Here is a 15,886-nt window from a genome sequence, read left to right on the forward strand (position 1 = left end):
GTATGGAGTGTGTGCTCTGGTCAGCAGGCCGACAGGTTCCTCCCTATCACCGGGTTGCTATTCTAATGGAGGAAGATGGTGATAAACAAGTAGATAAATAGCATAAGCCCCCTAATAAAAACTATGTGATGATGGCAGGAGAGATTCTGCTTTAGATGGGGAGGGGACGTCTCTGCAGAAGAGACACTTGGCCTGAGGCCTGAGGGAGGAGTCATGGGGACAGCAGGTGGCTGGGTGAGTGTAAGAGGAGCAGCAGTGCCAGGGGAGGTGAGGGAGGGCGGCCCCCCGGAGAGGTGAGGTCCGGCCCTGCACGCCAGCAGGAGGAGCCCCAGTTTATTTTCGGTGATGGGAACCCTTGGGAGGGATCGAAGCCAGGAGGTGGGAGGCTCCAATTTACAGTTGGTTAGGGGTCCCTCTGGCTCTGTGTGAATGGACCACGGGGAGGGGAGATGAGCGCAGGGTGCTGGTTCAGACACTGGAGTCGCTCAGGGGAGCGCCGCTTGGCTGCGGAGCTCCGTGTCATCATTATGTCTGGACAGAGGTGCCATGCTCCCTCACCGTGGGAATCGCCGAGCCTGAGGAGGGGAATGTGACTGGGGGAAGCCGACTTTCCTCAGGGCCTTGTCATGTGGGAGGAGCTGGTCTGGGAAAGGAGACCTAAGGCAGCGCGAGAAGGGCAGGAGCCAAGCCGAGCAGGTGCTTCAGGGCACCGGTGCGGGCGGCCACCTGCTTCTGTCCCAGCAGCGGCCCTCCTGGATCTGAGACCAAACACCTGTGGCAGGGGTGGGGTGGGGTGTGTGTGTGTGTGTGTGTGTGTGTGTGTGTGCGCCCAGGTTCGGGCAGAAATTGTAGTGAATGGACCGGGGTGAATGGAATGAGTGCTGTGGAGCTGAGGCCATTTCTTCGCCTGTGTTTACTCACTGTCCTTCCTCCTCCTTTTCAGCATCGTCATCCTTTATTTAAGGTTTGGAGCACAAGTATTACAAGACAATTTTGTAGCTGAACTGTCAACTCACTACCAGAATTATATCCTTTTCACTGGAAGCTGACAGGTCTCAGGCCCACGCTGTGCCGGGAGTGGTTAGTGTGTCAGGGCCGTGCAGAAGCGGCAGGTCACTGGGGCGCCTGTGTGCCATGGGCCCCACCACGGCCCACCCCGGGCAGCGACTCCAGAGGGAGTCACTTCCCAGCTGCTCTCCCACCCCCCTGCTCCCCTGTCCCTGGATTCTTCAGGAATCCAGGCTCCATTCAGGACTCGGCATCAGTCTGTGGTGCCCACTTCTCCCCGCAGAGCACCAAGGAGAGGCTGAGCCCGTTTTGAGTGTCTCTCCCCATCACCCAGATGTGAGTGTGCCGGAGGCCAGCAGGCAGGCTCCTTGCCTCCCACTAAGCTCTTCGGCTGCTTGGCAGCTTCCAGAGCTTGCCGCTCCCCTGGCGTTGCTGGCGTCCATCAGGGGGCGCTTTAGAGTTAATCCCTTTCATGTAGGTTCTTGGGCTTCTTCCTGTCCTTAGAATTAATGCAGGATTTTTCAAATTTTACTGGCTGGATTTCACACAAACCTTTTATCGGCTTCTCAGAGGGGGGTCTGTAATGCAAGAAAGATTAAGAACGACTGGTTTGATAGACCGTTCTAGTTTTTCATTTCATTCTCGATTTACCCATATGCGTGCATTGGGCTCTGTTCTTTGTGTGTATCTTGATTACATCAGGCCCCACCACCTCCAGAGGTTTCCATGGGTAGAAAAGAACAATGTGCACCTGTTATCAACAAGTGACCTTGAAAGGTTATCGTAACCTCTGGCTGTGGGCTTGCCCTGTGGTGTCCTGCTGTCTGGGCTGTGGCACCGTGGGGTCCTCGCTGGCGGTCAGCAGTAGAAAGGACTGCTGGTGCTTAGAGGGGGCAGCCAGACACCAGTTCCGGGGCTGGTGATTTCCCTTGACGGTGTCACCAGCTGAATTCTTATCTTTCTACGGCTTGTTGAACTTTTACCTCTACACTTTGGCCTTTGTGTACTCTCCGTCGAAGAACGCCCTGTATGGTAAGCCACCCTGGGGCCGGCTGGCTGGTCAGATGGCCTCACTGCAATCCGGGACCCACCCCCCGGGTTCCCTGTCAGGGCTGGGCCCCAAAACTCAGTAGCAGAAAAAGACGAAGTAAGTCTTGGTGTAAGCCCTGAGTTGTAGTTAGAACACAGCATGTGCTGTGTCATCAGAGCCCAGCACGGAAACAGGTGTTTTGTTAGCGGATCCGAGCCCAAGCGTGTCCCTCAGCCATGCGAAGCCACATCTGTTGAACACTCATGCCATGGCTGCTCAGAAAGCCAGAGTGTACCACTCCCCCCTCCAAAGAAGAACCAGACTGTCACAGGCCGAAAGGGCAGGAACTTCCTGGAACTTGGGCAGGGGCGTAGCATTTCAGGCCCACCACCCGACTTCTGTGTTGTGTGAGTTCCCAGAGTGCCAAAATGCCTCACAGCCACTCTAACGAAGGCGCAATTACTTCCTTCTGAGATAAAGAAACTAGACAAAGTGGCTTCCTTCCCAGGGTGGCAGGGAGCAGGGCTGGCGTCTCCTGGTCTCCTGGGTATTTTCCGCCCCTGCTCCCAGGTGGACTTGGGACTTGGGAGAACATAATAGCCGATCGCAGCTCCCGATGGAGGGCCCCTCCTGGAGTCTGTCTCCTCCTGGAGCTTCCACCGCGCGCTCTGCCCACCAGCCTGCCAAGTAGTGATGCGGCCCCACCCTGTATGTGAGAAAATGCTCGAGAGGCAAGATTTGTCCAGGTCCCACAAATGATAAACGGTGGAAGCTGGGACTTGAATCCTGCCCTCTCTGACTCCTGTCCTTTTTCTGTAGCATCCTGGCTCCCCAGGCTAATAACATAAAAATGTTTTTGTGGTTTCTCAGAGTCGCAGCTGAAAGACAACCCTGCATTCTCCATGCTGAATGACTCTGACGATGATGTGATCTATGGGTAAGTCCCTGCCTCTCGGAAAGCTGTCCGATAGTGAGCATTTGGCCTGGTTTTATGCGTCTGCTGAACAGGTTGTAATCATTCTAAAATGATTTTCAAGGCATTGTGACGTTTCTTTTACCTGGGAATGCCCTGTGATCCCACAGTGTTCTATTTTTCACATTGTTCTGACTAGATTGAATGGTGTTCCGCTTTTTGAACACTTCCCATGGGTAGTGACCACAGGAGGAACAGTTCTTCCTGGTGGCGGGCCCTGGTGCCTGAGGGGGGTGAGGAGCCGGCAGGAGCAGCAGGCTATGGAAATGGGGAACGCAGAGCTGTGATGTGCGGCGTTCTTGCTAGAATGGCACATCAGTGTGCAAGAGAATAGATGAGGAGCTGTCAAAAGCCACATGGCATCCAGGGTCTCTTTCATGACAGGAGCGACTATGAAGAAATGCCCCTGCAGAACGGCCAGGCCATCCGGGCACAGTACAAAGAAGGATCTGAGAGTGACTGAGTCCCGGGCCGACGCGTTGCTGCCGCACCGCTTCCTGACCGCCTCTGCCACTGCTGGTGTTCGGCCTGGTCTCAGAAGCAGAGGATTCCTGGTCCTTCTGTGTTTACGTATTTTTGAAAGGAATACCAAAACCAAGGACAAATTTAACCATTGGGCCAAATTAATTGTTAGAGCGGCTGCCTTCATTTGAGAAGAGAGGTGCTGATAACAAGCATGAACAGCCAATTCCCTTTTCAAAGATTTCAGATGAGAAAGAGTTCATTTTTAGTAGCAGGAGGTAATTACTTCTGTTTTTAGTGAATTTTTTTTTTTTAATTGCTCATTCTGAGTCCATGGAAAACCCTTATGAATGAGGTCATAAGCATGGTGAAGGTCTCCTCTTTCCTCCTTTCTTCCTGCCCTGTACCAGTTTCCACCATTGAAACTCAAAGGAAGCCTGTTTCTGTGCCTGTCTCCTGGGGGCAGACCTTCCCCCTGGAGTGGCCGGCGCTCTGGCTAACCGAGCATCCTAAGTGACTAGGAACTCCTGTCCAAAATGCCTGTGCAATGGCTCATTAGGGAAATGGTGGGCAGGTGGGTGCTAGCCCCTCACGGCCACTGGGCAGAACTAGTGTTGTGGGGTCTGAGGAGGACTGGCTGAGGTTCATAAGGAAAGGGTAAGATGACAAGAGCCAGCTCCAGGGGAGAGGTCTTGCTGCCATAGTTTCCAAGGGCCTGTGTCCACACGCATGTGCATGTGAGCAATACATACATGAATGTGAACGGATGTGGTGCGGGGTGGGGAAGAGGGTATCCACTACAGTTCCTATAAGCTGTCATTTCTACAACTCCATTAAGAGAGAACACCCCGTGAAACTTATTTTTTAATGAAAGCTAAACAAAGGATTGATATATTATTATAAATTTTTTATCTTGAAAAATTTTTTCAGTTCCACATTTGAAACAGATGAAAGAAGTAAAACATTTTGGATGACTTGTGGAAAGCATATCTTTGGGTAGAAGGTCACTTGTTGGGAATCATGCCCGCTCCCCAGTGGCCAGGGAAGAGAAAAGTTGTCTGGAGCTGCTGAATCTGTGGCATCAGAGAAGGCCCTGGAGAGTTGCCAGTTCCTTTTTGTCAAAGACAAAGTGTAGACGGCTGGTATAGAGCTCTCCTTTCCTTTTCCTTTGACAATGCACAATAACGTCTCTCTTGAACCGTTACCGTACGGTCATGGCTAACATCCTGATTGATGGCGTCTTGGCAGATGCAGCAGCATAGGGTAGGGTTGTTCCGCTCCGCAAGCAGTACCTACGTTTCCTTCATCTATGCATTAACTCTCAAATAGCTAAAAATTGTATTCACTTTAGGTAGTGCTGGGCCCTTAGAGAGGTTCATGAGAGACTTCTCATTATGGCTTCACATCTTTCTGTTTAAACCTTAGTGATAATGTACCTTTAATATGGATTCCATTTGTTTTTAAAACCTTGTAAATATAAAAGTTTGGATTAAAACAACTGTATTACTGCAAGGGTAATTCAAGTCTACGTGGTTTTTACATTTTCAGTGGTGTGATTACTTTTTTTTTTTTTTTTGATTCCGTGTACTCCAAGGTATTGGAAGAACTTTTCTGTTACCACATTTTTCAACTTCTAACTAGAAATAATTTATGTAAATTGATGAAAAGTTACTTGTGCTGATTAATGTATTCTAGTATGTGATATAGTTTACAAGTTTTAATCATTATTAAATGTCCATAATTTGGAATGCTTTTATTTATCAGCAAATGTAAACTACTTGAGGCATTTAGCCATATACATTAGAACTTTTTAAAACTTGTCTTTGTCCTATAGTGTAATTATAAACTGATGACTGATCTCTTCATACTTGATTCTTCATGGCACCAAGTCACTGAAATGAAAATATGGGACTATTTATTTACTTTTTGTAACTAAGTTGGAAACAAAATTATAAAAGAAAGTACTTAAGGGGAAAATGGCTCTCTGTTAAATCGTGCATTCTCAGTCTTGTCTCTGGTGTATCATATATAGATCAACATATTATGCACTCCATGTAAAGATTTGCTTAACGTATATATAGCACTTAGCATGTAGTATATATGCCGTAGGTATTAGATTAAAACACTAAAGTCTGCCAGAAATTGTAGACAGTAGCAAGAAAATTGTTTTTTTCTTGGAGAGTATCAAAGTTTTGCAAACTTCAATTGTAAATTCAAAGGGCTGACTTTAGTTCTTCCATGGTAATGGCTTGAATAACATCATCTTTGGGTAATTTTTTACACTGGTCCAGTCTAGGGGAACCTGGAAGATGACCGTACGTATTTCAGCTTCCCTAGGGAGAGCATCATTATCCGTGTGGGTAATAGGTCTGCTTGATTTATTATTAAATCATTACAGCAGTGAAGTGATGCAGTTTTCTCTCTCTTCAGCCCCATTTGAAAGGCTAGAGAAGGGAATATATAAAATATATTCAAGGTTTGTAAGATTGTTCCTGTACATAATTACAGATTGCAATAAAAGTTTAGATACATTATGTAAACCCAGCCCACTAAATGGGCAGGTTACAAGACAAATGTCACCAGCCTCAAGCATTCCGTGAACTATTTACTGAAGGTACAGTTGTGTTGAATTGGTCACGGTATGGTCAGTGACTTACTTCCTGGAATCCTCCTCACAGAGGAAACCATGGAAGCTCATCGACAGGATGGTAAAAAGGGACATCTAGTGATTTCTAGTTAAGTCACTAAAGAATATTTATGTATTTTGAAGATTTTAGAAACCAGTTGCCTTAGAGGTTAGACTTTTGGGAAGAAAGCTACAAATCTTTTCCCCAGGCCCAAGGGAAGTCGCTTTAGTCTGTGACATCTTGTTACCCTGCTGTTGACTTGACATGTTTGATATACTGGTAACTATAATCCCACACAGTGAAACACAGAATTTTCTGCTACTGAAAACTGCCTTTTTACAAAATGACTGTAAATATTTGTAAAATAAAAACAACTTTAAACTTTAAGTTCAAAAGGAAAGCTAGAACTATGTAGGAGATCTTGGAACTGTGTCGAGCACAGTAACTGATCACAGAATGATCATTGTATCAGTCAAAAGTGAATAAATGTTTATTTATGGCAAACTTACACTTTGCGAATGGCTTCATTCTGAAACTTCCTTTCTGGTAAATGTTAATAAATTTTAAATATTCGATCCTTATGTGATTTATTTGTTCTTGTGGAGTTAATTTGGTCATTCAGGCATAAGTGCTTCAAGGACAAAGCACATTCTTCATTTTGGCAGGTGGACACGAGAGTGTGTCTTAATCCCTGTGTGAATGTGGCCCGTGGATGAGCAAAGGGTGAGGTCCCAGACTGGGGCAGGGGCCCATCTCCCTCCTTAGATAAAAAATATCAGTCCAATAACCTCCAAACGTGTTTGCGGATTTATAAATAGGGGCCTAATTGTGGCTGAAAAATGATCATGAGAGCATTTTGGAAGCCCCAAAGTACTAAAACATTTTTCGGAGGCTTGCCACTGACAAGTGGAGAACACTGAGGCAGGAGCCCACCCCATGGCAGCATGTGGGGCTGAGAGCTCTGGCCGGAGCAGGGACCAGCGGGCACGCTCCCAGAAGCCAGCAGGATCCGGGGCCCTCACATCAAAGCAGCAAATCCTTATATTGGAGGGGACCGACGCCAAGTTGTAACTTCCTTTTTGGTTTTGCAGTTCTATAGATTCTAAAGTCACTACTGAAAACTGAAGAATTCATTTGTGGTATTATTTAGACTATGAAGAAAAACACAAACTTTAAAGTGGAATAATTTATTATTCTAACCAAAGTACAAAGTATGGAAAATTAGTGTATCTGAGTCATTCAGAGAGAGAGAAAGCTTCAAACTAGCAGATTTCAGTTTTTAGCACCTTTGGGAAGAAATGTTCAGAGTTAAGACAAGTGGCAGCACAGGCCTGGCTGCTGGGATGACTAGCCTCTGACGGGATGCGCCGTTCACAGAACAGGGCAGTCACCTGCCTTTTCTCCACGTTGTGAGAGCGCCACAAGACACTCTGAAAGAGCACAAGAACAGCGTTCACCGGATCCGTGGCCGTCAGGAGAGGCGGTGAGCGCAGCAGAGGGGGAAGGCAGGGCCGCCGACGGTCAGATGGACAGCCCGAAGGCGCTGACAATGCAGTACATGGTCTTGTTCTCCCAGCGCACCGTGCAGCTGCCTGCGGGGAGAAGGCACAGAGCACTCAACTCAGGGAGACGGGCGCGCTAGCCTCACTTCTTGGGCTTCTGTGTGGCACAGAGATGAGGCTGCTCAGACTCTTCCCTATACAGAGTGTTAAAGGGGACTCTAATAAACATGCTTTCAAAGACCTGTAACATCCGAGCACATGTTCAGAAAATTCTAGATTTCAGCAGGGTCAAGGAGCACGTGGAGCCTGCAGGGAGGGCCCACGACAGGCCTGCAGAGGACAGTGGAGAACCGTACCGTCAGTCGAGCTGTCCCAGAAGCAGGAACTCGCTGTGTGTAACCCCGCTCCGTTCTTCTGCATAATCACACAGGTCACTTCAATTAAAACAAACTTTTATTAGATCTGCTTGGCAACACACATTTCTTTTAGCCTACTTTCAGCATATGTATGAAGAACCCGTGGCTGGTGTTTGGGCTAACAGCTATCGGGGTAGACTGGCCCTGTGACAGTGACAAGTCACACCCGTCCCTGTCCCGCACCACATGCCTGTTGTAAAAGCATCTGATCTGAAGTGCTGGGAAATGCTGTGATGTGCGCCCTGCGACTGTCTGAGCTGCTGAACAGGCCAGGAGGGTGGCAACGCACACAATACAGTGACCTGCCCCTACCGGGTGCTTTCTTTGAGGTCAGACATCACACCGCCACACTCGCCTCTCACCAGCATGTCAACAACCACCAGCAATATATACAAGAAGCAAAAATGCATTACCGATGTATTTAAATGGCTTTCCCAGCTTGGTGAGTTGGCTTAAAGTTTGTTCTACGACATTTGTGGTCCACTGATTCACTTTGCTGTGCTGATAGGCATTGCCACCAATGGCACTCTCGATAGCCTGGAACAGAAGCACAGGGTCACTGTTGGTAGAACTCAGCCAGAACCCTCCACTTAGTGCCGAGGCTCCCACCATGAGAACTGCCACAATACAGTCTGCATGAAATAGCACATCTGTAACCACGAGGACTCATCTGCAAACACACCTTTTAAGAGTGTCCTATTTCATTAAGTTACATATTCTTAAAAATCCACACTTCCATAGAGTCTGTCAAATTTTAAAAACATGTTGACTGAATTTACTGTTGACTATTGCAGTTCGTAGTTGGAGATGATAATTTTTTTTTTCCTACTGAGGCTAGAAAACATTTTCCTTTGCCCATTCCTTTCTTAAAATATAGCAGACACAGGAATCTTTATTGCTTGATTGTACAACTGACAACATACAAACCTATGCAAATAACCATGTATTCAAAAATACCTCACTTATCCAATATTTTCTGGGAACATAAAACCTAAGTGCACTTTTCAGATAATAAAAAAGGAGCCCTATATATTAGAAAAATTATTGTAAGGTTATGATGTATTTTTCTCTTTATCTGAAATTCCTAGTCTTTTTTCTGTGCTGCATCCTGGTGAAGGTTCATGCTGTGTGTCTCAGAGATTATTCGGGAACAGGTGCAGCTGCCTGCCCCTTGCTCGTCTCAAGTGTGTAGTTAGGCTGTTAGCATTTTATGATTTTTGTGGGCCATTTATTGCTGATGCCAATGCGCCTGCCTCTAAGCAGCTTCCTTCTCTACCCCTTTCTAGCTGGAAACCAGAGACCTGGGTTTTGATGACAGCAATGACCTAAAATAATTTGGTGAGGGCCCAGTTCTGTCCTCAGACATGCAGAGACACAACCCTGGGATTGGAGCTGTGCACACTGGAGATGGATTAGGGTCTACTGTCTGGGGCATAAGCCCAGTGACCTTGCTTTTGGGGAACAAAATACTATTTGTAGTCGCACCTATTTACCCTGGGACTCTGAGCAGTCACATTAAACACACCTCGTGTAGCTGCCAGCCTTCCTTCCCCTTCATCCCTCCTGTCATAGCTCCTTCTCATCCTCTGACATGTTCTGCTCTTCCCAGCTCAGCATAAAATAAGGTTGTAGGGACACAGGCACTCCTGGTTGTTAAGACATCTGGATACTGGTCAAGCTAAGCCCCTACCTTGGGCTGCTCTCTCCACGTGCACTGTGACAGGAGCTGTTTTTCGGGGAGGGAGGAAAACTGCCCTCCAATTCTGGACCCACCCAAACACATTACTACCCAATCCTTGAAACAGCTCAAGTGAATTAACCTATTCCAGAGGGAGGGAACAAAGGTTGTAGAGGCCAGTGCCCGTGGAGGGGACCACCGCAATACTATCTCCTGCTGTCACAGGGCCTGGGAGGGTCTACGTTCAACTGCACTTGCTGCCTGGCAACTGAGTCAGTGACGCCAAAAACACGGAGATCACGGGGGCCTTCACGATAAGCCAACCCCACTTTCTCAGTTCCACTCCGGCTCTGCCACCGGCCTGCCCCACCCCCACGTTCCCTAAGAAACACCGTGTGCAGGGAAACCAAAGCAAACTATTACAGATCTTGCACAACAACCAGAAAATCATGTGTGATGGTGAATGATGTATATGGTACAATATCATCTTGCTTTTTGGTGTTGATCACAAAAATGGATTGTGGTTCTTGATCACTGGCATTAGTCAAGAATTTCCATTAGAGGCCATTCCAAATTACACACATAATCTCAGCTGGTACTTTAAACTTAGGTCATCTAGGGGCACCTGGGTGGCTCAGTGGTTGAGCCTTTGGCTCAGGGCGTGATCCTGGGGTGCTGGGATTGAGTCCCCCACTGGGCTCCCCGCAGGAGGCCTGCTTCTCCCTCTGCCTATGTCTCTGCCTCTGTGTCTCTCTCATGATTAAATAAATAAAATCTTTAAAAAATAATAAAAAATAAACTTAGGTCATCTAATGGCTTTCTTCTGGCCAATGGCTTCACACCCTGTGCTCAATTTACACAGGAAGGGAAGGGGACTAAGGAAAATCTTTCTGGCCTCATTCCTGCCCCAGGCTTCCCCAGCACTCTGCACTACTCCAGGACCATCTGCATCATGTCAGTCCCTCAAACACACCATGCACAGTCCCACCACAGGGCCTTTGCACATGTGCCCTGCCTGGAATGTCTGCCCCCTCTTTTTGCTGAGTTAACACCACTGCTACTCATTCTCCAGCTTCTAGCTTTTTAAAAAAGATTTTATTTATTTATTCATGAGGGGGGGGGGGCAGAGACACAGGCAGAGGGAGTGCAGGCTCCATGCAGGAAGCCCGACTCAGGACTCGATCCTGGGTCTCCAGGATCAGGTTCTGGGCTAAAGGCGGCGCTAAACTGCTGAGCCACCAGGGCTGCCCTCCAGCTTCTAGCTCTAAACTCAGCAGGTGGGTCAGATGTCTCCTAGCACATGTGGTGGTAGTTACCACACAAAAATGCAAGTTTACATTTCCCAGTGTGATTATTTGGTAAGTGCCTGGCTGGCCCTGCCCCACACTGTAAAATCCTTGAAGGTCAGTCCCTAATGTCCCCTTGATATGTATTCTTCAAATCAATGAAGAACAAATATCCTGTTTTGCCCTCTACTGTCATCATCTATGGGATGTACCATGGTCAATAATGATTATATATGTAGTTTAAGAAAAATAAGCAGGTAAGCCCCAAATGGATCACCAGGTCTTAAATAACTGAAAGTTTTTCAATTTTTTTATATTCACTCTTTATCTGACACCAGAAACATTTACTTGGACACCATGACCATGAGTCTTTTATGTTAAAAGATCATTGAACCAAGTCTTAGTAATATTCAATAATAATGCTAGTATATAAAATTTCTTGTCTGGTTTAAAATATATAATTTACATAATATGGAAGTAATTCTTATCTACATTCTTATCTATTCACTGCAGTAAAAACTGTTATTTAAAATGCCAAAACACACAGGCTCAGCTGAAACAATTCCAAGACAGTATTTAAAACACTTATTTTCACTCATAAGGCCATTAATCAACATTTTAAAAATAAGTATTCTTCCTCTTACCTCTTTTACAATGTTGCTTACTTCATCAACAACAAAAGCAGTCTGTAAGCAAGAAAATTAGTTAGATTTGATGGCTTTAAAAGATGCATTGATTAATGCCAATTTAAGTAATGAACATAATTTATAAATGAAGACTCAGAAATAACCGAACTAAACTTCCTTTTACCAAGGAAGACACTACAGAGACTCAGAAATGCTGAGTGGCTCTTGGAGGATCACAGAGCTGGTGAGAGGCAATCAGGAATCTGAATATGTATATAATTTAAAGGTTTTTGGTTTGTTTTTACTCATGCCATGGTCACTTTAGATTCAATCTTTCTCCATTTCAGTTGGCTACTAGGATCATTAACAAATACACAAGTTTAAGGAGTTACTTTTGTGTAAATTAGCTGACACTTTTCCTAAGGTAAACTGATTAGGAGGTTTGAAACTCAAGACGTTTCTGTTTTTAATCACCATTAGTGATTAAGTATGCAATGGTTACACTATTTCCTGATAGCTGTTTCCTTCTTCATGCTGTCCTACTTCAGGACTACAAAACCAGAATAGCTGCTAGCACAGCCTCAGGATGAGCTGGGAGGGGGGCTGCCACCTGTAATCGAATGACAGGGCTTAAAAATGGTTTTCTCTTTACATAAGGTACACTCGAATGGGTACCAGTTCTGTCTGAGTCCTGTGAACAGTCCTTAGTTCTGGACATTCCTTCTAGAGCGGCCCAGGTCCTCAGTCACTGTGAATCGTGGTGGAATAAAGGCAGAGCGCCCAGCTTTTGCAGTGTTTTAGTCCCTGCTGGATGCCGACTGTGGCCTTGTCCGAGGGATGCCCCGTTCTTTCCAGGAGGATCAAGAGCAGACTGCCTGAAGCCCTCTCACTTGCTGTACTCAGAAGGCATACTTGTGGAGACAAAGCCAATCCACCGAACGAATGAAAATTTGCAGTATCTTACAGAGTAAATGATTTCTTGAGGTTTATTGGATCCTTCCAAGGGACTCCAATGATCCTTAACCAGTTGGAAAAATCCCTGTGTAATAAGCCCCGGGCTAAAATACAAAAAAAGGCTGAGGGGGGATTTCAGTAGACTTTTAGTAGAAAAGTAGAGCAGGTGTACAGAATCCACTAGGCAGTTTCAACTTCTAAAGGGAATATGACCAGTGAGTTGAGAGTGGTCTTACAAAGGTCCAGGTTTTACAGGAAGTTAGAGGATATGCAGAAAAGGCTTAGTTCAGAAGGGACTAGCGTGGGCTGGTAATTACCTAAGGCACGCCTGCTAGAAAGAAGTCTGAGTCTCCTCTTCCCAGGGGCTTAGGGCTTTATCTTGTGTAAAACAGATGCTGCTCAGCCCCTTCAATTCACAGATCTCCAAGTGAGAACTGCAATAACGAAGTCCCTTGGCCCCTCATTGCTGGGAGCCTGAATTAGAATGCCGCTACTAAGAGATTTCTCTTACAGTGTCAATTTTTTTTAAAAATTTTATGGACATTCCTATAATACAAGCCATTCTCCTACATTAGTTTATAGGGAAAACCTTTCTCCTTTGGTAGGTGCTCCTGAACCATGTCTTCTCATAATCATCCACTTGGTTGTACCAGCATTCAAACACTGCCATTTGTGTGGTACTTAGGAAATCGGATCAAAACTGAAACTCTAGTGTCAGTCCTTTAGTCTTAGATTTTTTTTTTTTGTTCCCCTCCAAACACTCCTGCTCAAACTAAGTTTCAAAAATGGTAAAATGGGACGCCTGGGTGGCTGAACGGTTGAGTCCCTGCCTTCCGCCCAGGGCGTGATCCTGGAGACCTGGGATCGAGTCCCACATCGGGCTCCCTGCATGGAGCCTGCCTCTCTCTCTCTCTCTCTCTCTCTCTCTCACTGTGTCTCTCATGAATGAATAAATGAAATCTTAAAAAAAAAAAAGACAAAAATGGTAAAATATCAAACCTTACCAAATTCATCTATAGTTTATTTTTGACAAGACTCAACTTACTTCAATTTCAACAGGAATTATTAGCAAGAAGAAAATGGGCAACTACCTTTCTATTATAGCAGCATCCATCAGCTCTAATCCCTGAGTGCACGTTAAATTGAAGGAAAGCCATTTTAACAGCACACCGTTAGACCGAATGTCTTCTGCTTGGCAAATTATGTGCTTTACCCTGCTTCCACATTGAGGCAATGGCAGATTATTTCCCCCACACACAGGGGTTCTCACACTGACATCTCAAACTCAAACTGAAAATGAAACAAGTGATGGTGGCGGCGGTGGACGGAAGCCAGGCTGAGAACGAGGTGTGGAAGGCCGGACAAAGGCAGGCTCCCCTGCGCACTCGTGCATTGTGCAGACGGCCTGCGCCTCGAATCTGCGACTGCAGCGACCTCAAAGATGTGACTGTATGTGCGCGTCCCGCGTGCAAGTCACTCTGGAGTCTTGCCTTAAAAGTCAGCAGGCGCCCTAATGACCTTCGGTTTCCCCAGCCGTGGTCGCGGAGCACCTGGTCCAGGATGGGGGTCTGCGCCGCCGCCGCCGAATACAGGGAGCCAGTGACCGCACCCTCCCAAAGCCCCGCCTGCCTGGAGCAGGGTCCGGGGGGGGGGCGGAGGGCGGGCGGGTGTGGACCGGGTCGGGGGTGGCGGGCCGGCGGGAGCCAGGTTCGGGACCCGGCGGGTGTGGACCGGGTCGGGGGCGTGGCGGGCCCGCGGGAGCCAGGTTCGGGACCCGGCGGGTGTGGACCGGGTCGGGGGCGTGGCGGGCCCGCGGGAGCCAGGTTCGGGACCCGGCGGATGTGGACCGGGTCGGAGGCGTGGCGGGCCCGCGGGAGCCAGGTTCGCGACCCAGCGGGTGTGGACCGGCCGGGGGCGCTGCGAGGCGGGGCGCGGGGGGGCAGACGGGGAGCTCCCGGCCCCGCCCAGGAAGTCCCCGGAAGCCCGCGGAGCGCCCGCCGTCGCGCGGGGAGCCCCCGCCCCGAGCCCCGCCCCCCCGGGTGGGCGCCGACGCCCCGAGGCCAGGCCAGGGGTCACCGCGAAGCGCTGGGGAGGGCGCCGGTGCCGTCAGTGTGCGCCGGGGACTGCGGCCGCCCACGCCCGGACGCGCTCCGGGAGCCCACACACGCCCTTGGCTGCCGCCGCGCGCCCGCGCCAGGGGCTCTCGGCTTCCACCCTGCCCGTCCCCGCCCGGCGGTTACCTCCTCGGCGGCCTGGTAGTCTTCCATCTTCCCTCCTGCGCGTCGCCTCCGCCCCCCGGAGTAGCGCGCACTGCGCAGGCGCGCCCAGGCCCCGCCCCTCGTGCTCGCGCCGGCCCCGCCCCTCGGGCTCGGGCCCCGCCCCCGCCCGGCCTGCCGGGCTGGGGACTCCGGCTGCGCCCCTCCTCCGCGCTCCCCGCCTTGGTTGCCGTGGGAACCCGCGCAGTCGCTGGCAGCTCCCTGGGCCGCAGCAACTAAAACAAAACCGATGTACAAAAGCCATTCTCCTGTCCGGCCCTTCCCTCCAGTTGGTGCCGTGTGGATCAATTTGAACATTAAAATGGGTTCGGAAGTGTAGTAACAAATTGTAAAGGGATTTCTGAATATGATGAGCCGTGTGAGAAATTGCTTACAGTCTTCCTGGAGATCCGGGATTAGGAAACTTTAGTTCTGAACGAAACCTTCCCTTGGGAAGGTAAATTTTCCATATAAATGAGATTTTTTTTTTCTTTGATGACCATTAAAAAAACCAACATTCTGGGTGAAAACTTTGTAAAATGCTGCACGCTTCCTGGCTGCTTTAACCAGACTGACCTAAACAGACACTTGTATACAGGGGTCATCCTGAAAATTAGTAATCGTACAGCACTTTCCAAGAAGGTCTGCACTGTAGGCACCTGTTTGCATGTATTCTGAGACTAAGGTCTTTGACTTTGAGGGCTGCTTTTTCTGGTTTTACTAATGTCCTTGAAATAACTCACTTCTTACCTCTCCAAAGCCCAGTTGCTAAAAAAAAAAATCTACTTCCCATCCCCCCCCCCAGGAAGAGCTGACCTCAAGCCCTTGAAATGAGGTAGAATTAAGCTACAAGTCTCACTTTCAATCAATCAGAAACCCTTGTTTCTACCCTGTGAATCTAAGTCCCACGCAGGCTGAAGCCACTTTACTCACTGATGTGTCCCCTACCCCATCACTTACACCTGGCACAAGTAGGTGTATCATTAAAATTGATTGAATGAATGAATGAATGGTTTCCCCACAGGCATCACTTCTGCCTCATGCCCAACTGCACAGAGCTGTGAGTGGA

The 15,886-nt window shown here is 48.1% G+C and overlaps 3 protein-coding genes across 11 annotated transcripts in view; 2 read left to right on the forward strand and 1 right to left on the reverse strand.

Moving 5' to 3' along the window:
• TMEM181 (transmembrane protein 181) overlaps window positions 1–6,675 on the forward strand; it is a 74,565-nt gene extending 67,890 nt beyond the window's left edge. For all 4 annotated transcript variants that reach the window (XM_038526444.1, XM_038526445.1, XM_038526447.1 and 1 more), the window contains exons 14-17: window positions 944–1,026; window positions 1,951–2,040; window positions 2,909–2,975; window positions 3,396–6,675. In XM_038526444.1, the coding sequence (XP_038382372.1) occupies window positions 944–1,026; window positions 1,951–2,040; window positions 2,909–2,975; window positions 3,396–3,474 (319 nt within the window). In that variant the 3' untranslated portion in view covers window positions 3,475–6,675. The remainder of the gene's footprint in view (window positions 1–943; window positions 1,027–1,950; window positions 2,041–2,908; window positions 2,976–3,395) is intronic.
• A 596-nt stretch (window positions 6,676–7,271) lies between these two features.
• DYNLT1 (dynein light chain Tctex-type 1) lies at window positions 7,272–14,911 on the reverse strand. Its single transcript, XM_038526448.1, has 5 exons — window positions 14,803–14,911; window positions 11,627–11,668; window positions 8,432–8,555; window positions 7,959–8,036; window positions 7,272–7,692 (listed from the first exon to the last, which is right to left on the reverse strand). The coding sequence occupies exons 1-5, from the start codon at window positions 14,827–14,829 to the stop codon at window positions 7,622–7,624; spliced, it is 342 nt and encodes a 113-aa protein (XP_038382376.1). The 5' UTR covers window positions 14,830–14,911; the 3' UTR covers window positions 7,272–7,621.
• A 96-nt stretch (window positions 14,912–15,007) lies between these two features.
• Window positions 15,008–15,886, forward strand: part of SYTL3 (synaptotagmin like 3) — a 93,569-nt gene continuing 92,690 nt past the window's right edge. For 4 of the 6 annotated variants that reach the window (XM_038526449.1, XM_038526452.1, XM_038526450.1 and 1 more), the window contains exon 1: window positions 15,009–15,274. The gene's annotated coding sequence lies outside the window, so the exon portion shown is untranslated. Of the gene's footprint in view, window positions 15,275–15,886 lie in introns of all 6 variants that reach the window. The other 2 variants (XM_038526454.1, XM_038526455.1) reach the window with 2 other exon arrangements.

The sequence above is a fragment of the Canis lupus genome, chromosome 1 (genome assembly GCF_011100685.1).
Source record: "Canis lupus familiaris isolate Mischka breed German Shepherd chromosome 1, alternate assembly UU_Cfam_GSD_1.0, whole genome shotgun sequence".
Classification (NCBI taxonomy): domain Eukaryota; kingdom Metazoa; phylum Chordata; class Mammalia; order Carnivora; family Canidae; genus Canis; species Canis lupus.

Excerpts from the sequence above, each read along its gene's own strand:
- DYNLT1 (XM_038526448.1), bottom strand. The coding sequence starts at position 14,829 with ATGGAAGACTACCAGGCCGCCGAGGAG. Across the intron at positions 11,669-14,802 it reads ACTACCAGGCCGCCGAGGAG|ACTGCTTTTGTTGTTGATGA; the intron begins GTAACCGCCGGG and ends TCTTGCTTACAG. Across the intron at positions 8,556-11,626 it reads TAAGCAACATTGTAAAAGAG|GCTATCGAGAGTGCCATTGG; the intron begins GTAAGAGGAAGA and ends CTTCTGTTCCAG.